The sequence below is a fragment of the Propithecus coquereli genome, unplaced genomic scaffold (genome assembly GCF_000956105.1).
Source record: "Propithecus coquereli isolate 6110/MARCELLA unplaced genomic scaffold, Pcoq_1.0 Scaffold129, whole genome shotgun sequence".
In the NCBI taxonomy this organism is placed as follows: Eukaryota; Metazoa; Chordata; class Mammalia; order Primates; family Indriidae; genus Propithecus; species Propithecus coquereli.
This window is the reverse complement of record NW_012137080.1, coordinates 238,216-261,911: the sequence shown is the minus strand read 5'-3', so window position 1 is coordinate 261,911 and position 23,696 is coordinate 238,216. Positions and strand designations below refer to the sequence as shown.

At 40.8% G+C, this 23,696-nt stretch overlaps 1 protein-coding gene across 1 annotated transcript in view; it reads right to left on the bottom strand.

The window, feature by feature from the left end:
* The window catches only part of USH2A (Usher syndrome 2A (autosomal recessive, mild)), a 301,921-nt gene that overhangs the window by 50,391 nt on the left and 227,834 nt on the right, over positions 1 to 23,696 (bottom strand). Inside the window, exons 23-25 of the mRNA XM_012638316.1 lie at positions 10,241 to 10,468; positions 4,199 to 5,715; positions 1,217 to 1,538 (exon numbers count right to left, since the gene is read on the bottom strand). Of these exons, the coding sequence (XP_012493770.1) occupies positions 1,217 to 1,538; positions 4,199 to 5,715; positions 10,241 to 10,468 (2,067 nt within the window). The remainder of the gene's footprint in view (positions 1 to 1,216; positions 1,539 to 4,198; positions 5,716 to 10,240; positions 10,469 to 23,696) is intronic.

Sequence of the window (23,696 nt, the reverse complement as noted above, 5' to 3'; positions counted from 1 at the left end):
TTAATTCTTACTAACTTCATTGGGCAATTTGTCCCATACATTATTGGCCTAAAATATATTGCTTTCATGCTTAAAATGTCACCTCTAATCATTATACTCATTGATTTGGTTACCTCATTTCTGGTAACTTAGTGATATTACTATTTCATGTTATGATAAGCTTTTTAAGGCTCAGTTTCCTTTTTCAGAAGATTTCTCTTGGCACTGTGCCTGGCACTTAATGTTTACATCAATCAGCAAGCTTCCTCTGGCTGCAAGTAAGAGGAACTGGTTTTGGCTTAAGTAAGAGGGAATTGATTGGGAGCATATGGAATTAAAAGAACAGTTGAAGAACCGTTCTTGGAAATAGCAGGGAAAAGAAAAACTTTTAGAGTGAGGTTGGGGATATTTTATCAGAACTTCTCACCTCCACCTTTTAAAATTCTGAGTCACTCTGCTGAAGATCAAGCCCCAGGCAAATCTGAGGGGCTGAGTGTGGCTCATGTGCCCACCACTTGGCTAGGAGACAGCCTGACACGTTGATTGACACTCCCACCAAGACTGAGCAAAGGGTGGGGGGAACCATTCCCCTCCCAGGAGACGCGGTTGCTATTACAAGTAGAATGCAAATGGACTCGCATTGCAAAACAAAACAAACCCAACAGAAGTCCTCTATAGATTTCAAAACACTTTCAGAACATTATTATTAATTCTTGGCTTTTCAGGAATATGCGAAGTCCTATTTTTTAGGCCATCCTCATACAAAACTTACTTCACCCCCATGTACAGGTCAGTTGCATTGCTCTACAATTTTCCCAATGCTGTGTATCTTTCTTGAGCATAGAGGCTAGAGATGTCTGCCATTCTATTTTATTTTGTCTTGGTACAATTAAGGAGGTATTTTCAAAGGGATCTTTTAACAAGAGCATCTCCTACCAAGGTAACACTGACAAAAGGAATCTTAATGGTAAAAACCACTTCATTAATACATGCAAATACTTTACCTGGAATCTACTACATCATAAAAACAACATGGCTCAAAAACCAAGAAAATGAAAAAAGCAAATGAATATGGTTTTTTCCTCCCTCATTTACGGCTTAATTTTTTTTCAAGGATATTATTGCCCTCCTTAAAGACCTACATTTCTTTAAGTGGCTTTCAAATTGCAAGCAATTTTTACAGGCAGGTTGATGGTGTACACATCAGCTTAGCTTGTCGGTAACGCACATTGCTTACCTGATACTCATACTCTGTGAAAGGCCATAGTTCAGAATCTGTAAAGGAGCTTGAGCTTCCATTATAGGTTAGCACTGGATTGGATTGTCCAGGTCGAGGTGCTATTTGTCTTCTATATAATTCGTAGTATAAAACTCTTCCATTTGGCTGAACTGGTCCTGTCCACCAAAGGGAAACAGTGGGCCGGAATCCTCCTGGAGCCATCCGTACCTCTAGATGTGGAGGAGGCTGCATCAGAGGCGCCATCTCGGAAGTCTGTGCGGACGCCCATTCACTTGAAGCACACCCCAGGGGGGTGCAGGCTTGAATTCGTATTTCATACCTTCAGGACACGAGGCAGAAATTACCGCTGATCAGAAAAATAGATTTTCATGGGAAGACTCTTTAAAAGACCCAATGTTTTCAAAAAAGAGAGAGAGAAGTTTACATTTATTCTTATCTATAGCTAATCAATACAATTTTAGAACACTTTAAATCCTCCTGGTTTTCTAAACTCAAGAAAAAAAATCCTCATCTGCTTGAAAGAAGTGAGTACAATTCTTCCCCTAAACAGGAATGTCTGGAATAAATAAACTCTCAAGATTCTTTCCAGCATAGAAATCCTGGTACTCTGCAGAATTACTTAACACAGCGATGAAGAATGCAGACCTCGGGGAGTGTGAACCAGTTCTCAGCAGCCCTGGACTCCTCCTACCTTTGATTCCCCAGGAATGTTTCCAGGTCAAGAAGGAACATCATGGAGTTAAGGTTTCAGCGGTAATAAATCCCCTCACCTGATACCTAACATCTTAAAACAGGCTCTCTTACACCACACAAAGACCTTTGGGGGCCAAAGTTAACCCAACTACACACTAGATTATCAATCATGAAGACACCTTATCACCATCCAGTTAAACTCAACCAATCAATTATGTTTTGCCTCAGAGCTGGTCCCTGCCACTTGGAAAGGTCTATTTACATAGCAGGGATTTTTCCCTTCCAACAAAAGAGATTTTTGTGAGTATTAAGTGCCTATGGCTGCAAATGAGCACTTTTTTCTCTGTCCCCATGCACCACTGATTTTATGGCACCTCTAATTTTCCCTCAAGCACCCAGCTACCTTTATTTCTCCCTTTATTTCTTTTTGTTCCAGCCTTTTCCTCTTCTATTTTCTGCCTTCTCTCTTTGCTCCTCTAAATCACTGGTTTCTGTTCTCTTACTTGCTTTCTTTCTCTTTCATCTTTTTCTGTTTAGACTTCTTTCATTCCCCTTTTCTTCTCCTCCACCCTCTCCCCTCATGCTCATCTCCACCCCCATGGTGGGGTTCCCTGTTTACTGGTGATCAAATCCACGGCTGGGTATGGCAGATCTGACTTCTAAGCAATTCTGTGAAGTCAATTTTGACTTTCCACATAAGATTATTCATTTTTCTGGGTTATCTGTGGTAGTTTTAATATTGCAGGTAAGATTCCTTCTGCTATTTAGGGCGATCCCAGGCTACTTCCCCCTACTGACCAGCTGGGGGTGCCCAAAGGAAAACACACTCATCTGCAATATGCAGCAAACATGAGCTTGCTAAAAAACAAAAAGCAAAAAACTACTATATGAACCCTAACTTCATATTAGAAGTGATATCCTCTTTTACGTCAGTGCCCCTTACAGATTCGATTAGAGTGGATCATGAAGAGACCTCACTTATATCCTTACATACCATTGCTAAGTTTATGAGATACACTTTTTTTTCTCCCCCAGCCTGGAAAAAGTGTTCCTCTAACATCTGGAAAACTATTTTCTTCTCTAGAAATCTTTTTGAATAAGAGTTTTCAAAGGGGAGAAAATTGATAGGATTTTTAAAACTTGCAGGTACTGTCAGGTATAGAGGAAGCCAGTAGAAAATGTACAGCTCTGCAGCTACCGTGGGCCTTTTTTATGCCCTGTATGAGAGTAAGATGGAAGCCAACTCACATAGTGTGTGGATTAGCGATGGGGATACCTGAGGAAGTTTTAATTACTGTTTAATATTTAATACGACCCTAAATAATTGTCATGAGTAGATGCATAAGACCATGAATGTTTCATTTAAACAGCACTATATATCAGAGATAATTATAGGAGGGATCTAATCTTCACATCAGTAGATTACAATAATAGCTGAATTTTATCTGTGGTGGTTGGAAATCAACACTCTTTCAGCCTTTAATGTTTTTAAGTGATTCTGTTCATTTTACTAAATTTTAAGCATAAAATGTCTTTTATTACTCTTTTCTCTGGGGATGAAAGTTACTTAAAATGTGATGGGGAAAAATGCCAAGCAATTCTTTAAGCTATGGGCAAGACTCCTTTTTGTGGAGAGCAGCGTATTTCCACGCGTGTTACAGAGCCCAGAGGGAAACGCTGGGAAAATAGGAGCTAGCAAAGTGGCACTGTCCTGAGACGCCATGAGATCAGAGCTCAGGGAGTCCTCAAGGGGGTGAGGAAATGGAGTCAGAGAAGCCTTATTATCTCTGGAAGAAGTGTTGGATTTGATAAGAAGGGCTCTCTCCCAAACAAATTTTGGTTTAGTCCAACTCCGGCCGGTAATAGCTCTCATTGATTGGCTCTTTTTTGAACTTTAAAATAATACCTCATTTTCTTCACAGTCTGGGTCAGACGACCCTATTGGGGTTCTCAGAACGGTCCTGGGGCCTTCAGGTTTCCAGGAAGACTAGATTTAGGGAATGGCCCCATCTCTGCACTACTTGTTTTGGACATCATGGTGAATTGCAAACCTTCCTGAAACACTGACTCTCGAAACATCACCTGCAAGAATTCTGCTCTCCAGAGGATATGCAAGCAGGCTTTGGTTGGATGAGGATGTGCTTCATCCACCATGGATGGTTATGTGGATGGAGGTTGGGGACATAACACATCTTCCTTTTAGAATCTTCATTAGAACTCACTGAGGGCTCACACAACAGAAAGGCCAGGGGCTTGCTCTCGGAAAACCCAGACTCAGCTACCTACCTGTGAAATGGCTTCAGCTGGTTTACTATGAATGACTGTGTATCAAAAGAATCATGAGTTGTGTTTATGTGTATGATTTTTGTTTCTCTTTCAAACAGCTCACGGATGAAGAGGGTATAGTTGATGATATCATCATTTGTCCTCACTGGAGGGTCCCAATTCACTAAGATCTCCTGAGGGCCCTTGGCCTGCAATTTTGGAGGTTCCATCCCTGAGGGTGCTGAGGGGCTGGTTCGCTCTTTGACGAGCGGACTCAAAATACCCCCTTGGCTGTTGTTGGCCATCACTGTGTAGCCATACTCTACTCCTGGGGTGAGGGTAAAATCATGATAGCGAGTTTCCAGGCCTGTATATACAATGGTTCCATCTCTCCTAAGTTCATAACTTCTGATCTGGCCATTTGGGTTTCTTGGAGGTTTCCAGGTGATTTCTATTGATTCTGAGCCTGTGACTTGCAACGTTGGGGAGTCCATGTTCTCTGGTGGGGCCTCCATTGTCCAAGCGGATTTTGACTTACTAGCTGTGCAACCTCCATTTGTGCAGGCTACAAGGGAGAAATTATACTGTGTATAGGGCTGCAGGTGGGAAGCCAACAGGGTTAGGCCCTGTCCAGCAAAAAACTCCTTACCATCATATCTAAGCAAATATTTAGTGATCTTCCCATTCTGACTTGATGCTGGTGACCAAGATACATTTATTTGAGTGGCACTGATGGCCCAGAGATCTGGAGGGCTGACTCCTGTTGGAGCAGCTTCCAGAGTTGTGATGCTGGTGGGTTTGCTGGTGGAGCAGCCTCCACTGGTGCAGGCTAGGACTGCATAGCTATAGGTGGAAAAAGGAAGCAGCTCTTCATCAGTATAATTGAAAGTCACAGCATCAAAGCCGAAAGGATAGAGCATTCCATTCCTTTGAAGCCTATAAGACTGGATAATGCCATTAGATTGTTCTGGTGGGATCCAGGAAATCAGCAGTTTTGGGGGATTCATAGATACATAGGATATCTCAGGTGGAGAGAGACCTTCTGGAGGTGCTTGCAACGTCCTTACTACATTCCAAGAGCTACAGGTATGCCCTGCTGAATTCCAAGTATAGATTTTATATTCACACTGCGTCCATGGTTGCAAACCCGTGTCGTTATACAGAAATGTGTCCCTTTCAGTATTATATTCTGTGAAAACAATTTTCTCATCGGCCTGGATTGTCTGATTCCCCCAAGCTTTGCCCTCGAAGCATCTGCGAATCACTTCATAGCGAATTATTTTTCCATTTGGGTTAACAGGCTCCGACCAGCTCAGCTCAACGCTGGTGGCCTCCACGGACTGGATTGTGGGAGGCAACTGCGAGTCCGGAGGGGCTTCATCTGTCCACAGGGGCTGGGGTGCTGTGTGTGCACAGCCCGCCCCGGTGCAGGCCTCCAGGGTGAGGGTGTAGAGAGTGAAAGGCTCCAGGCGGCGGAAAAGAAACTGACGATTCAAGCCAGTGTACTCCAGGGTGCCGTCGCTGAAGATGGTGTATGTCTGTAGGAAGAGAAGCAAAGGGAGTAACATGTAGCAAATGATTTCTTGGTGTGGCTGCTTAGCTCCTTTTTAATCTTCACCTCACCCTACCCTGTTACCTTGATGACCCTAATCCAGAAGAAGCATTCTGATAGGAATGTGGGGAATGTGATCTTTTCTAGTTAATGTAAGATCCATAGGAAGAGAAATAATGTTTTCCTTTGCCTTTTTTTTTTTAAGTTTGGGCAATATGTGTTTATCTAAAAGCTAAGGGCTATTGGACCTGATTCTTAGACTTAAATAGTGCCTATGGGGTTTCTCCTATTGTTATTTCTTTAAAGTAGGGACTAGTATTCAAATCCTCTCTTTTGTAGATACTAAGTGCTTCTGGTGTCATTCTGACTAGGGCAAGTAGGGCCTATCTACATTGCCTATCTTCCATGGCATTTGCTGGCAAATGGAATTACAATGCCTAATCATTTGTGTTACAGGATGCCTGGGCTGAGAGAGAGAGAGAGAGAGAGAGAGAGAGAGAGTGTGTGTGTGTGTGTGTGTAGGCACACAGGCACATATATGTTATACATAAGTACAAATATACATATATACATATATTATACATACATATATCAACTTTGATGATGAGGAGATGGAAAAAAACACCCTGTTTTCTCTTGCGGGCCATAGAAGCATTGATTGCTGCTTTGGGGCAAAGTATTCTTTTGTTCTAGGAAAAACCATCTGAGTGCTCGTTATACAGTACAAACGCAGAGCAAGTTTTCATCCCTGTATTATTCATTGATCTTTTGGGAAGATGGGAAGTGATTTCAGTTGAATATGCATGTTTTCAAACAGTGGTTTTCCTGCTTCAATGCACCTGAATGCGACACACCTGCAGATGACTCCTCATGATGGTGACTCTCATGAGGGCACAGGACACACACCAGAACCCCGTGGAAGGCACATCCAGTTTGAAACATTCCTGCAGGTGGTTACTGGGGAATTAGGCTGGATTGTTAATGCACTTTAATGTTTTTTAAGATTCAATAGCCTAGACTTTTGGAAATCTATTTATGTTGGACTATTGTATTGACATGTGATTTTCTTGTTGGGGTTCTAGGGCAAGGCAACAGCCCTGGGGGAAGGGAAGTGGTGTATTTTCTGAAGGGAGCTCAGATTCCATAATCAACTCACAGCCTCTCTGACTCCCCGGGTCCCCTTTGATGCCCTGATCTTCAGCTGGCAAATCTCTAACTGGTGTTAAATCCAGCTCGCCCTCTAGACCCAAGCTCCTAAATGAGTCTGGAGAAAACCATTCAAACACACTGACTGGTCTCACTTTAAATTTCTCACCATAAATTTTCAATATGTGACTCCAAATTTGTCATCCTGTTCTCTTCCCTCATGTGTGCGTACTCTCATTTTCCAATGTGATTATCTCATATCTTCTTTCCCCACTAACCACCAACACTCTTTTCCCTCCCTCACCGTTGGTTGTTGACATGACCACATATTTCATTGAGAGAGTAGAAGCAGTGAGGAAGGAAATCCTCATGTGAGATATTACTGTGATCACATCCAGGTGAAGCAAGACTTGCACTATTTGCTTTCCCTCCTTTGCCATGGATGAAATATCTCTGCCCCCAACAAAGGCCACATGCGCTCTGCACCCCATGCCCTCCTCTTTCCTGATGACTTCACTCCAGCAATTATTCTCATTATCTCCTGTATCACCAAGTTACCTCCCTCTCCTGGTTATTTCCACTAGTGTTTAGAGGTACTCAAGTATCCTTAATTAATTTTTAAATAAAACTTCTCATCCCCACTGGCCCCCAGCTACCGCCCCATTTCTCTGCTTATATTTGATCTGAACTTCTTTAATGAGTCCCTGTCCTCATTTCCTCACTTGCCATTCTCTCCTCCACCAGCCATCCCTACCAAGTTTCCCACTCTAACGCTTGATCTTCCTGTCAAGATCACAATGACTCCCTTACTCCTATATCCAGGTGGCTTCTCTGCCCTCATTTTACTAGATCTCTCAGTGGCATTTACTGTATTTTTTTCTTCACTTTTGGGACATCCCACTCACCTACTTTGCTTTCCACCTCACTTGCCTCTCATTAATCTCCTTTGCTGACTCCCCTTCATACTCTTGTTCTCCAAAATTTAGAACGGCCCCAGGGCTTAGACTCAGGCTCTCATCATCTCTAGTTACATTCTCTCCATAGCTGACCTCCAGCACCATGGGGTTAAATACCCTCTACCTGCTTTCAGATTCCAAATACTCATCTCAGTAAAGATCTTTCTTGGAAGTTCTAGACATGTACCTCCACCTGCCTACCTGTCCCTTGAAGCCTGTTCACCTTCCAGCCTTCCCTTCCTGGTCAATGGCTCAAGACCCAAACCCAGAAGTCATCCTGAAACACTCCCTTTCCTTCCCATCTCACATCCAGTCCATTCACAAATTTTGTCATCTCTGTCCCCTGAATATATATCTTCAATCCACCCATGTTTCATGACTTTACTTCCACTCTAATTCGAGCCTCCATCTAATCTACTTTGAGTTCTTCAATAATGTTCAGACTCTAGATAGCCCCTTAGAGTCCATTTTCCACAGAGTAGCCAGAGGGATTTTGAAAACCATACATTTGATCATGCTATTCCTTTGCTTAAAGCCTTCAGTAATTTCTCATTGCACTTGGAACAAATTCCAAATTCTTTACCACAGCCCACAAGGTGGGGCACCATCTCTCTCCTGCCAGTCCCCCCAACATCTTCTAGTGCCATCTTTCTCTGCCCCTGAGCACTTCCTACCACACGAGCTTTCTTCTCTTTCCTTGAACAACACACCAAGTTCATTCCTGGCTTTGGGCCTTCAGCATTTGCTCTTCACTTTGTCTGGAACATTTTGCCTCCATGTCTTTTCATGACTAACTCTGTCTTGTCATTCAGGACTCAGCTCACATGTCAGCTCAGTTCAAATGATTATCCATTTCAAAATAGCCCGAGCAGGCATAATGGCATCATTCTATTTAATTTTCTTGATAGCATTCATCGCTCTCTGAAATTCCCTTATTTATTTACTAGCTTATTCTTTCCCTCTCTGCACCCCCACCATTCATACACCCACACACACTTATCCACACATACGTGCACACTTAAGGTCTGTGACAGCGGAGACCTTGCCTGTCTTGTTCACTCTTGAATAAGTGTATGGCACTTAGTAGAAGCTTAATAAATATTTGGTGAAATGCAAATGAAGGTGCAAGGAGTCAATATTCCTGTTGTCAGTCATGCTAGGAAGAAGCAGATGCTGGGATGGGAAACACACACTCCCAAAGAGAAGTGCTTTGATAGACATGCAGGGAGCTCTCTTCTCTGATGGGGGCCTTAGGGCTGTGATTTGGATTTTGAGGTCGTGGATCCGAAGGCTCAAGCCTCTTGCCCCAGGGTGGGGGAAGTCTGGCTTCCATCACATGTAGGCAGGCCGGTGGGAAGTGGCTTGTTACTGCTACTTGTAGCAGGCCTGGAGCCAGGCAGAGAGGCAGCGCACAGAGAGGCCCACAGGACAAACCTGGGCCTGTGAGTTCTAGTTACAGTTCTAAGTTATTGCTGTACATAATTTCCTGCTGTCTTCCCTCTCTTAGGGTTTTCGGGGAAGCTTTATTAAATGTAACAGCTTAGTCTTAACTGTTCTATGTGGAATTAACGTGGTAGTAGTTGCCACCGTGAGAAACAGTGGCAAAGAAGAGGGCAGAGTGTCTGTAGCAGCTCCAGGCTGGAGATCCTACAGGCCCAGCCTGCAGAAGGTAGTTGATGAGGGCCTAAGGGGTAGTCCATGGCCAGAAGAGACTGCAAGTAGAGGTGGTGGCATAGACCTCGCCACCACCCTTGGGAAGGAACATCTCAAAGGAAGATGAGGTCTGGCTTTCATGTGCGTGGGAGTTCAAAGCATCGAAATGCAGGCTATTAACGGAAATGCAACCCCCTCTTTACTCACAGGCTCATGAAGCTTGGGATATGTGTATGACCTTTACACGACTGTTTCCCATGTCTACATACGGAAGTCGGGGAGTTCGCAGACACGTGTGGCTTACTTAGTGAGCTCTGTTTAAAGCGCAAATTGGCAAGGTTTAAACAGATACCTGGGTAGGATAATTCAGGAGGCAGTAAGAACACAGTCATTTAGAGTTCAGTTCTGGTGTGACTTACTGGCTTCAAATCGCAACTCGATCATTTACAACGTGGGCTTGGGTAGTTATTTAGCCTTTATATGCCCCATGAGGTTTAGTGGTACCCACCTTGTAGGGCTGATGTGAGGATTAAATGAGATAATCCATGGAGAGCATTTAGCCCAATGTTGGCTTCATTGGAAGCATCATGCATATGAGCTAGTTTTCTCTGATCTATTAAGTGCCTGGAGGAGCCATCAAGGAGAATTAAACAGGCTGTGAAGGGAGTTTTCCCACAGTGATCTGATGGCATGTAAGGGCTCAGCTATTTATCTGGAGAACACCAAACATGATTTCATATGCAGGGTAGATGTTACCTTAATCACACCATTGGGTCTGGCAGGCTCTGACCACTGGAGTAGCAATGCACGGCCATTCTCCTTCTGTTCCACTGTAAAGTTGCTCAGTTGACTTGGGGAAGATTCTAAGGTTTGAACCAGAGCCCAGGGACTTGAAACTTCTCCTGCCTGGTTTGCGGCCACGACACCAATGTGATATTTCGTGAATGGTTCCAGCCCAAACAGGTGGGCCTGATGGCTTGTTCCCTATAAGGAAGTTAACAGGTTAAGTAAGTTTATTTTAGAAGAAACAGTATTGCTGAAAGGTCATTCTCTGTACATCAGCAACAGAACCACAAACACTAGAGCAGAGTTTTGAATTATCATTAAGAAAACAATGTATTTTTTTCTTCGTGTTGACACCCTGAACATATTACCTAATGTTATATGATTTCAGACACCCAGAGAGTGGATCAGAGAGGATGCATTTCTTTTCAGAGCTTACAACCCAAAGGGTGTGATACATAAGCATAAAAAAAAATCTACAATACCTCAGATCAGTGCAGCACCCAGTTCATGATGAAAATTAGTGATACCAAGTTGCATGGCAGGGACTGGGATAATTACCCTCCAGGTTAGTCTTAACAGTTTGGAGATTTAACCTGAACAACCCTAATTTTCTACTCCCCAACACTATTTGTTTATAGATAAGACTCTCTCCAGCTTTCTAATTCCCTCTCTGATTCTCTTGGTGTGTATTTATATCTTACAAATTCAATAAAACAAACATAAGGAAACAGTAACAAGCCCACTGAACTATAAATATACAAAAGCTTAGAAAAGTCTACTATTAATCTAAATATGAAAATATTTTCATTTGTTAAAAACACCATAACTAAAACCATGAAACTGACCAAAAGTAGTCGTTACCTAGGTTTTGAGAATTTGGTCTTTGTTGATTTAAAAGAAAAGAAAAAAGGGATAGTAGAATTAGTGTTGTGTTTTTTTTTTTTTTTTCCTGCTTAGAGAGCAACATTTAACATACTTGGCATAACTAAACTGGAGCTAAGAATTCTAATGTTTTCAAAGGCCCTGGGGTGCTCTTTCCACATCTGGACTGAATGAATATGTCTGTTTAAGCTAGGAATTATGTCTGCAAGTGGGGTAGTAATGTGTGTATAGGTAAACACACACACACACGCACACACACTAGCATTTTCTGTTGTGTACCATACCCATTGAATATGAATAATCATGAGAAAGCTTTGACTGGGTTAGTAGGATATTTACGTTTAATGATGTGTGAGATCAGCTTTTGTTTATTAGATATTTAAATGTGCTAGATAGTCTTCAGTTCTTTTCTTGGGACAAAGGAGGAGGAATGTGAGGGGAAGGAGTAGAAGTTATTTCTGAGAGTAGGTACCCAAGAACATCAGACAAAGTTATGCGTGAAGAAATTCTCCTTAATTTGGGTACATCCAAATATCATTTGGATAAAGTCTAAAACAGGATAACAAAATCAAGCTGAACCATTTTCTAAACCAACTGGTTAGACAAAACCAAGACACTGTAGAAATAATTTTTGGTATTATTTTCTCACATTCTTGGTTATAAGTTTCAACTGTGTAAATGTTTCTTATTATGTGTTAAACACAAGCAGAGAAAATACAATTTCCTTAACATATCGAAAACTTGTAAAGTCAATTTTCCTATCTCAATAAGTCCCATTATGATATTACATGCTAACCTCTTGAAATCTTTTAATATTTAAACATTTGCTAAGCGAGCAGACTCTGAAACAAATTTTACAGAAATACTAATTTCTCTTTTTTAAAATATTAAAAGTTAGATCATAAATATTTAAAAACTTATTTCTCCACAACATTGGATTGGTCTTTTAGATAAATACAGCACAGAACTAAAATGACCATAATGAATATTAAATCTGAAGATGCTACAAGTCCCGATTACAAACATTCTTTTCTGACAAATGATTCCTTTTCTGTGGAAATAGGGCAAACACGGGCAAGATTAATAATGCAAAAAAGAATAATTCTTTGTTCACAATATTCAGTAATAGATGCCAAAAAAGCATAAGCTCTAAAGCAAATAGTAATCACCTCTAACAGATTATATATAAAAAAGGTAGGCTGTTGAGGGACATTTTTTCAAAGGCTTTTGTCATAAGAAACATGAAAAGCATGTGGGCTATAAAGCAAAAACATATGTATATTGTCAATAGCAGCACCTGCTCAATTACAGTTTATTTCAGAGCTGAGAATTCCATTCAGCCCCTAGATGGCAATACTATCAAACACTTTTGGTAACATGAGTACTTAATGATTAACAACTGGCATTCAGTCATCCAACACACTCCAGGCAACCATTAAGAAAATAACAAAACTGATTTCATTATAGATTCTTTTAATAAACATTTATGGCTCAGATCCTTGAAAGCAGAAGTATTCAGAATGCCCTGGCCTCAAAACCTACACCATCTAATACAGAAATTTGACCTGCAGGTCTCAAGTTGAGGTTTGTGCACGCCTGGCACAGAAAATGTGTAGAGATATACTCCTACAAGGGATACCTGCGGCAGTTGTTTTGCTTAATCTCGGTCTATATTTATATGTTTTATAAACAATAGAAATAATCACAGATTGGGATGTAAAGGAAAATTTCTGTGTCATGAAATTATACCGAGGACAAGTTCTCAACATTACATTTATTTGTTATTTCTGAAGAGCTACCAAAAAAAAAAAAACAAAACCCCACACATACTCACAGACACATACATACCCCTCAACTAGATCTCATTAATAGCCATGCTTTTTGTCAATGTTTCGTGAAAGTCATATGAAAAAAAATAAGAAAATTTTAAAAAGACAAAACAATCTTTACCAATTTATTCCTTGATGTTTTAGGAAATAATTTTTATGATTCTCTCCTGAATGGCTTGCCAGTGCCAAAGATCACTATTCTAGAATTCTGCTGCAAAATCTGGATGCTGTTCACTCTGTGGATTGGGTTGTGTCTTGTTTATTTATTCAGTTACTTACTTGCTCTAAATTCAGAATATTTGCTTGAGCATAATGGATCTGAAATGGTTTGGATTCAGGTCCTTCCTTTGGAGAGGTAGCGTTCTGTCCCGCTGACTAGGAGAAGTCACCATTAGAAACCATTTCTTTCTTTTTGCTTCATTGCTTCATCTTTCTTCCTTCTCTCTTTTCCTCCTTCCTCATATTCCACCCCTTTCCTTCCCTCACTCCTTTCTCTCTATGGAAATTATCTTAATTCAATACTTTCATTCCTTCCTCATTACCATTATTTTGCTCTTTCTTTCCCTTCACTCCTCCTACCAACTTTTTTGAACTATACATTTTGTTATCCCCGACCTCTGGGCTGCCAACTTGCACTTGCTTCTGTGTTGTCTCTGTCTGTTCTATGTCCACGTCCATATCAGACTCAGATTTTTTACTCTGAAATACAGTAGCTACATTTGTCAGGCAGCAGAGGAAGAAAATGATGCAACAAAAGAAAACAGGAAGAAATATTTTACCAGGGATAATACATTTTCTGCAATCTAATATTTTAAGTGAGATTTAGCCTCTTATTTTTTTTTCCCTTTAACTTACATACATGAAGGTCAGAGTCTGGATACAAATCAGTGCATCATTTTATGAGACATAAAGACAAGACTCTCTGGAACACTCTGCCGGCTGAGGTTCTGCTGGCAACTTGAACTACATTTTAACCTCTCAACTCTGCTCCTGGGGACACGTGAAACTACTTGGAGCCTTCAGCAGTCTGACAATTTTACACCATCTCCTCTGATTATTTTTGACGACTTGAAGTGCCCCAAAGGTGGCCATGGGGTCAATAGGTTTATGTAGGTTGAAAATGATCAAAAATTACCATTGATCTGTAGCTGTCAATAAAAGACTGCGTGGGGATACTCCCTGCACAAATGTTTAAACTGCATAAAGCTTCCTAACTTCGTCATCTTTGAGTCTATTGATCTGATGATCCAGCAGTTTCAGAGCTTTCCCTCTGGTCTTTGTGGTGCATTTTTGCTAAGCCCACTTACCTTAGCCCTTAGGAATCTTTTTACCCTGCTTCCAGGAATAAACCAAAAGAGTGATGTATAGGCACTGCTGTGTTCATCAACAGAGTATTATGTGTGCTTATTGTGCTTTGGAAAGGGTTAATCTTCCTGGTCACCATCAACTTCATTTCAAGCCAATGGGATTTCTCCTGCCTTTGCCTTTCACTTACTATTCTCCCTTATCCTGGGCTCCTTGTGCTAAAATGGATGAGTTTTGGCTTATAAATCCTGACTAGGTGGTGGGGTACCTTTGCCTTAGTTATTAATATCATGAATGCCAAGACTCAGAGGAGTCACATCAAAAGTTTGCCTTTTTGCACAAAGAGAACTTCAGAGGAATCCAGATTTACATATATCAACTTCTATATTCTTTAGTTGAACCACTCAGAAGCTTTATCATAAGGTATATTTCATACTGTCATAATGATAAAATAAAAGAATGATTATAGACAAGAGCCAGAGTTTCTGGTTTAGATTACAAATAAAACATGAGAAGCAGTTCAAGCTCTCATGTACCATTACCTAAAAGCCATGGCTTGGGACAAAGTGCATCCAGGCAACCGGATAACTTTTATACATTGTAATAGTGACAAATCAACACAAAATATTTTTCTAGATTTCTGAAAGCCAGATAATTTGAGGCATAGGTTCTATAGGGCCATTTTTCCTTTCCGTTTATAAAGTTAATCTTTGAGTTCCCCAAAGGTTGATCAACATATTTGTATTTAATACTATTTTGTAAAAATCAAATCAGTCTTGATACAGAAGTGATCTCTTTGCTACCCATTAGCCAAATATCAAACCTGAATACTTATCCATGGTTAACTAAGCGTGAGACTTCCAAGCCTGCAAAATGTTAACACCATCAGAAAATTTTCACTGATTTCACTTGCACACTTACTTACTTTACCGATGCCATCTTGCCTACATACCTCTAAGCTGGTGGGACAAAGACATTTATTGACAGTACACACGTACATGCAGAGTTGCTCTGGAATCATAAAGCACTCAGAATGCAAGAAAAGTAGGGCACAATATCCTTTAGGTTCATGCCTATTGTTTTATGTGCATGAAAAGTGTGTATGTGCTAGGCAATGTCACTAAATGGTATTACGCAGCTGTCAAAATGGTCAGTGGAGACAGTAGACATTGTTGCTCAGCAGCTCTGTTCAATTCTTTAAACATTTTTGAGCATCTTGTACATAAAAGACTTTGTGAAGTTGCAATGGTAAATACAAGATGGATAACACAGGCTCTTGACTCTGAGGAGCTTATACTCTAACAGAGTAAATCAAATGATGCATATAGATATGCACCACCCTGAGTGCGCTCGTGTTCTAACTGGGTGCCAGGGAAATAGAGGAAATACGTACAATTCCGAAGAGAGGAAGTCAGGATTGGGGGAAGATTTAATTGAGAAGCGGCATTTGATCCAGGCCGGGAAAGACGTACAATTTTAGTAGATGAAAATAGGTGATGTATTGGAAGAAAGAAGAGAAGGAAGAAAGTTCAGGATATATTTGGGAAAGAGCTGGTAGTTCAACGTGGCTGACATGCGGTGAGTGTAGGGGAACGGTGGGGATTGAGGCCGGAAAGGAATCCATGGTAAGCTGGAGAGGGCTGTGAATGTCGCTCTGAAGTTTTTTGACTGCATTTGTTAGGAAACAATAAGTTACGTTAGGCAAAAATTTTAAGACCTAATTACGTATGAAGAGCTCTACAATGCAAATTGAAGGATAATGGAAGAACTTTTAAATTTTGTCCTACTGTGGTGTAGATCATGGTTAGTGACTGGAGAAATAATAAATCTTCCAAGAATTCATTCATTCATTCATTTAATTATTATTCAGCCAATCAGTAAAGATTGCCATTTGCACAAGGTAATAGGGGAGTATTTTCTTAGGAATAAGATTTTAAAAAGTCTTTATTGAATGTTCACTCCATTTCAAAATTCGTAATTATTCTTTAGATACAAATGCTTTTCTTTTAATTGTAACTGAGGTGAAGATTATAACAACTGAATGGAATTAAAAGCAATTCTACTGTTTTCTGTCCTGACCCATTATCAGACACACATGTAGCTGAGCTGTGGGTTTTCCTGATAGCAGGGACGTGTTTGAGTGGAGCCATCCACACCCTTGTCCCAGTTCCTTGTAGCAAACAGTTACGAGGCAGCTGGAGAAGGTTATGATACCACTGATGACGGGAAACAATGAGGCTAACTCAAATGGACACACAAGCATTCTTACCTCTGGGTTCTAGCTCATGCTATAGCCTCCCTTCAAGCAATTGTGATACATATAATTATCAATATAATGGCTAAGTCAGGGGCCAATTGTAACAATTGTAAATTTCAAGCTTACCATGTTGAGCTCGGAGTGTTCACGTGTCAATACTGTGTGCGCTTTAATGCTTTTACTCAAACAAATATCTACACTCAGAAAAGAATGACATGTGAAAAGGAGGGAGGTATTTTTTTCTCTATGGAATACATCGTTCGTTTTGGATTGGGTGGTCAATTCGAAAAGAAGATTTAATTTGAGACTTTCTTAATAGACAAATTGGCTGTATCAATTTAATCTATAAAGCAAAAGCTAGAGTTCTTGCAAAATGAACAATGATGCCTCAGTTACCATAAAAATATTAGGGCAAAAAAGAATGGTTTTGAAATGGCTCATTTTTCAAAGGAGGAGAGGAAAAAAAATTAAATTTGCGATAATTAAATTTTAAAGCAGCAAATTAGTCACACTAAATATTAAAAAGCAGCACTTCTGATCTATCAAAATTAAAAATGTGCATATCCTGTGACCCAGCGATTTCACTCTGATAATCTATTCTACGGAAATACCAGCAAAACTGTACTAAAATACATGTAAAAGAATTTCATTCCAGCCACAGTTTTATATTTATTTAATCCTTGATTAAACTCACATTTATTGAGGGCTTACTACATGCTAGGCATGCTCCTAAGCTCTGAGGATGCCACAGAGGGAGACAAGGGCACCACCCTCCTGAGTTTCACATTATAATGAGGAAAAATGGGCAATACGTAAGCAAAACAAGAAAGAGAGACAGTGAGAACTAGAAATTGTGGCAAATTACGAAGGGAATAAATAGAGTGACACACTAACTAGTGTTTGGGGTTAGGTGGTTTGGGGAGGAGTGAGTGAGAGTCTTCATTTAACAAGGGTAGGTCAGGAAGGTTCTTGGGGATGTTACATTTGGGCAAGAATGCAGAAAAACCAGCCCTGTGAGGAATCCAGGGAGAAACTTTGAGGCCAAAGGAAGAGCAAGAACAGAAGCTCGAAGGTGGGAAAAACTTGGTGTTTTTGTCTACAGGAAGCAGGTAGTGTGACCGACCCTGAGGAGTGAGAGGAGAACGGCCCGAGATAAGGGCAAAAGGATGGGCAGGTGGTGGAAATCTTGTAGGCCAACGTGAAGAATGAGTCTGATTCCAATTTCAACAGAAAATTATTGAAGGCTTTTGAGCAAATTTTAATTTCGGTTTTAAAGAGAGCATTCTGGCTGCTAATGCCATTGTATTAGTCTACTTGGGCTGCCATAACAAAATACCACAGACTGGGTGTCTTAAAAAACAGAATTTCATTTTCTTGCAGTTCTGGAAGCTAGACGTCTACAATCAAGGTGCCATCAGGGTTGATTTCTGGCGAGACCTCTCTTCCTGACTTATGGGGGCCAGCACCAAGTATCAGGTGGTAGATCTGGGGCCACTGTCGGTCAAAGAGCCAGCAGTTGGAAAGAAGAGCCAGATTGGAGCAGAGGAGAGTGAGGACAAGCTGAAACCCACTAGCACCTCTGTGTCTGTTCATGTCCACATAGAACTTCAATAAACCTCAAGGAGCAATTGCTGCTGCTTTACTTTCATCCTCCAAACAGCATGAAAATTCTTGTTTAATCTAGAACCAACAGGGAAGGTGTATTAGTTACTTACTGCTGTAAAGCAAATTACCACAAACTTAGTGGCTCAAAAATAACCCATATTTATTACCTCACAGTTCCTATGGGTCATGAGTCTGGGTCCTTTGTTCAGGGCCTCATAAGGCTACAAGCAAGGTGTCTGTTGGGCTGTGTTGTCATCTAGAGACTTGAATAGAGAAATACAAATATTTACGTCCAAGCTCATTCAGGTTGTCAGCAGAGTTCGTTTCCTTGTGGGCACAGGACAGGGTGGGGGCCTCTCTCCCAGGCCCTCTCGTGGCGGGGCAGCTCGCTTCTTCCAGACCAGCAGGAGAATGTTACTTTCAGTTTTCTAAGACAGTGTCCACTTGATGCTTGGTGCTGGCCCCACAGAGATGGCAGCTATACAGAGGCACAGCTTCCCATAGTCTTTCCATGGGCAGTGCCTGGCAGGACCACTGAGGTGGTTGGTCATGCTTAGCTTCTTAGATTGGCTGGGTGGCAGCTCCTTTACCTTCCCTCTTACTCCCCTCCCTGGATCTTCGCTGTTCCAGCTCTTCCCACAATTGTGTAAGTTCTAATTCCTAAAAGAAAAACTCTGTCTCTAGCTGGGTGTGGTGGCACATGCCTATAGTCCCAGCTACTCAGGAGGCTGAGGCAGGAGGATTGCTTGGGCCCAGGAGTCCAAGTCTAACCTGGGCAACACAGTGAGACCCTTATCTCCAATGAATTTTTTTTAAAAATTAAACAACAAAAAAAGAAATCCCTGATCTCATCTCAAAATGCATAATGTTCAGTTTCCCTGATTGAAATGTGTCTGATGCACCCACCAAAGCTGCTTCACCTGTAGTCTTCCCTTTTTTTCATTTGATGACAACTCTCCTTCCAGCTATTTAGGCCAAAAACTTTGGATTCATTCCCTCTTCTTCTCACATCTACATCTAAATGATTAGGAAATAGGACTAGATTTATTTAACTTCAAGATTCATCCAGAATCCTACCAGTTCTCACCACCTCTACTACTACCACCCTGATCCAAACCATTCTCTTCCACTTCTGCCACTGCAATAGTCTCCTTGACTGACCTGTTTTTAAGCTTGAACCCTCTCTATCCACAAAGCAGCTAGAGTGTGTTTTGAAACATAAGTCGGATCATGTCTCTGCTCTGCTCAAAATCCTAAGTCCTCCCGAAGACGTTCATGGCCAAAGCCCGTTCTTCCTGCCCACCTTTCCATTTCCCTTTCGACATTATTTCCTACCATTCCCCCCCTTGCAAACTGCACTGCAGCCACGCTGGCCTTGCTGTTCTTCAAACACACCCCAAAAGCTCCTGCCCCGAGGCCTCTGACCAGCTGCTGCCTTTGCCTGCACCCCCCTTTATGACAAGTCTGCATGGGTCACTTCCGCTCATCTCCTCCGGGAGCCGCTCCCATTTAAAGCTGCCACTCACCCACTCTCCTCTCCGCCTCCTCCCATTTTTGATTCCCTTTGTCTTGCTTTATATTTTTCTTTTCTAAAGCATGCATCAATTTCCAACAGACCACATAGCACATTTATTTATTATGATTATTGCTTATTCTCTGTCTCTGTTCACTAGAGTGTGAGCGCCACTGGGGCAGGGACCTGCATCTGTCTTGTTCTCTCTACACCCCAAATGCCGCCTCTAGTTGTGGCAGGTGCAGAGTAAGTGCTCAAAACATATTTGTGTTATCAGTGAATATGGACTGAAGGGATGGGGTGAAGAAGAGTGTAGAGGGAGTCTAAGAAGAGAGTATAGGTGGAGCAGAGGAGAGAGCCCGGACCAAGCTCAGTGGCACATGCAGAAAGAGCCTGAACAGGGCAGCAGGGGAGGCACTGGTAAAGTTGGAAGAAAAACCAGTCAAGTGTGATCTCATGGAAATCAACAGAGGAGCCTGTTTCCCCAAAGGAGGTGTGGCTAGCAGCGTCAAGTGATGCTAAAATGTTAAGCAAAGTGTGCGTTCACCACAATGCAAATATCAATGTAGCAACATTGCACTTGTACCCCATGAAAATACATCCATATATATGTGTGTGTGTGTGCATGTGTGTATAAAATAAGTGGATAAAAGAAAAAAAGTATAACAGTTCAAGGTATTGCCTCCAAAGCCCTAATTTGATTGCAATAAAATTATATAATTATATAATTTTATTGCAATCATATTAGGGCTTTGGAGGCAATACCTTGCACTGTTATACTTTTTTTCTTTTATCCACTTATTTTATACACACACACATACACATATGGATGTATTTTCATGGGGTACAAGTGCAATGTTGCTACATTGATATTTGCATTGTGGTGAATGCACTTTTCTATTTCATATAATACCTGTAAGACATTTAAAAAAAGACAGACCTTTGGATCCGATGGCAAGTGGTCTTGGGTAAACCTTTCAGTGGAGTAATAGGGACAGAACCCTGATTGGGGCACGTGGAAGAGGGAAGAAGACGTGTGAAAGCAGAAACAAGGAATGTTAACACACTCTTTCGAGAAGTCTGGCTGTAAAGGAGAATGGGAACACGGGGTGGCGGCTGGAGGGGCCTGTGGAGTCACATTTAAAAAAAATGGGATGTAATCCTAGCACTCTGGGAGGCCGAGGCGGGCGGATTGTTTGAGCTCAGGAGTTCGAAACCAGCCTGAGCAAGAGCGAGACCCCGTCTCTACTAAAAATTAGAAAGAAATTAATTGCACAACTAGAAATATATTGGAAAAATTAGCCGGGCATGGTGGCGCGTGCCTGTAGTCCCAGCTACTCGGGAGGCTGAGGCAGGAGGATCGCTTGAGCCCAGGAGTTTGAGGTTGCTGTGAGCTAGGCTGACGCCACGGCACTCACTCTAGCCAGGGCAACAGAGTGAGACTCTGTCTCAAAAAAAAAAAAAAAATGGGAGACACCAGGAGCATGTTTGTATGTTGATGGCAGTTCTTCAATAATGAAGTAGAGGTTGATGATACAGGAGAGAAAAGTCTAATATTTTAAAAAATCAGAACCTGCTTCTCACTTTACATGTGAAAAACCAGGTTAGCTGAAAGTCTGTGTGTGGCGTGCTGGATGTGGGTATCTCAGGCCCCAGCCAATTAACTCTGAGTTCGCTGCAAGTGGCCTCAGCAAAGCAGCGTTTTGTACTAGAGCTACCATCCTTGTATGTTTAGCTATTTGCATAGGTAAATTTGCCACAAAACAGCTTCATAAAAAAAGAAGTGACATGTACTCTACCAGGCCTATATCTAGGAAGGGTAGGGCAATTCTTTTTTTAAAAAAAAATTTTAATTGAATTAATACTTTTAATAAATTCTACCTTCTAAGTGAAGAGTACAGTACACAGTGAAAAGTTCCCCACCTCCTTCCCATGCCCTAGCCATCCAGTTTTCTGGATGTAGCCTACCATTTTCTTGTGTATCCTTCCTAAGGGAAATTATTTTCCAGCAAAGTTTTTGCTCCTACTCTGTCAGACCTGCTGTAAAGTACTTTGGATGCCTTATATCATTTCATCTTCACATGAAGATATGAAGTTGGTATTATTACACACGATGAAATTTAGGCTCAGATAAGTTAAGTAACTTACCCAGAGTCACGCTGCTGGCAAGTGGCAGGGTTAGGATTTTATTCCTGTATTATGTTGAGTTCAAATGTACCTGTCTACTGTATCAAATGGTTCTAGTGTTTTGGTCTCAGGATTCTTGTTTCTTAAAAACAGTTGAGGATCCCACAGAATTTTTGTTTCTGCCATTTATATCTATCAGTATTTATCACATTAAAAATTAAATTTAAGAAATTTTTAAAGGAAACAAATACAGAAGCACATATTCCACCAGCCAGCAAAGTGACATCTTCACATATCGTGTAGCATCTGGAAAACCCCACCGTATGCTCATGAGGACATGAGAATGAAAAAGACACATGATGTCTTAATATTAATATGAAAACAGTTTCGCCCTGGCAGACCCCCCGAAAGAGTTTGTGGGACCCTAGGGGACTCACGGGCTACATGTCAAGTAGCACTTAACTACACTATACCCCACAGACCGCACACTGGCAGCTCCAATTAAAAAGCTTTGTTCGAACTTTTATGCAATAAAGAAAGGATGGTTAGGCTTGCAACTCTTAACAGATAACATTCAAAATACTTGTGGTCAAATATGAAGTATCCATGTATAAATTATGCCTATTTGTAAAACTCTTAATGAGGGTTAAACAGTCTAAAAATAGTGACTGGCGCTTTACTCCAACACCTCATTTTGTTGATGAACCCAAAGTCCATGCAATCCAAATGATCCATACAAGATACGACAATCCATCAATACCAGAATTGCAACTGAATTCTAGGTTGCCAACTCACGTATACACGCTCTTTCAATTAAAATTAAAATTATTTGTTTAAAACATGGTGCTCAAAATGTCTTTGTCATAAGCATTGCTACCTGAGAGAGAGCATGGGTTTGAATTTACGCATAGGTCCACCTTTAATAGTTGATGGATCTTACGCTGTCTTATATCTGTCTGTTCACTTGTTTGTCCCCTTACTGCAGAGTGAACTGTTTGCATTAGGACTGAGTCTTAACCTTTCTTTACCTCAATTCCCTCATACAGCAATATTACCTACCTTTTTGAGTTGTATAAACTTTAGTGAGTTAACCCTTAGAATAGTGCTTGACATGCTCATAGTAAGCATTTAATAAGTGCTAGCTTTTGTTACTATTATCCTAAGCACCTAGGAGATGTTTCCACACATTAGATATTCAGTAAATATTTCTGGAATGTATGAATGAATAAATAGATGAATGTAACACAATAAATAACTCATAAGACATTTTCAGTGCATGGCACCATGGCTTGTATAGACAATATATGTAATTGTATTTTGAAAGAAGCCATAGTATCTTTTAAGTTAAATTTATAAACACTGTCCTTGTAAATGTTTGTTGTGGAGACCAAGTAAGTGTTGAATAAATGTGTATTGAATACTGGAGTATATAGTAAATTCTTCCTTGTTATTCACTTTAGTCTATTTGGTCTCTAGAAATTTATTCACACACCTATATCAAATGGATTTATAATAATTAGTCTCATTCTTCACTTTTATCTGTAGAAAGTGTAATATGGTCAAGTTATTGTGTTCTTATATATCCTGACATTGGGAATGAGCAGAAAAAGATAATACCTTTCTGAAATGAAGAATAAAATAATTAGGTAGTATAGGAAATTTGTATAGAGAGGTTGGTGTTATAGATCCAAAAATGATATTTTTCCAGAGAGTCTGCGGTATTAGAATGGTAGACACTCATTTGTTACCCATGGTATAAATTTATTCTTGGTTATAGGAAATCATGAGCAATTTTATGATAATAAATGTAAAAATATAGATAAAATGGGCTTCTCTCTGTGGGGCACGGTGGCTCCGGCCTGTAATCCCAGCACTTTTGGGAAGCTGAGTTTGAGACCAGCCTGGGCA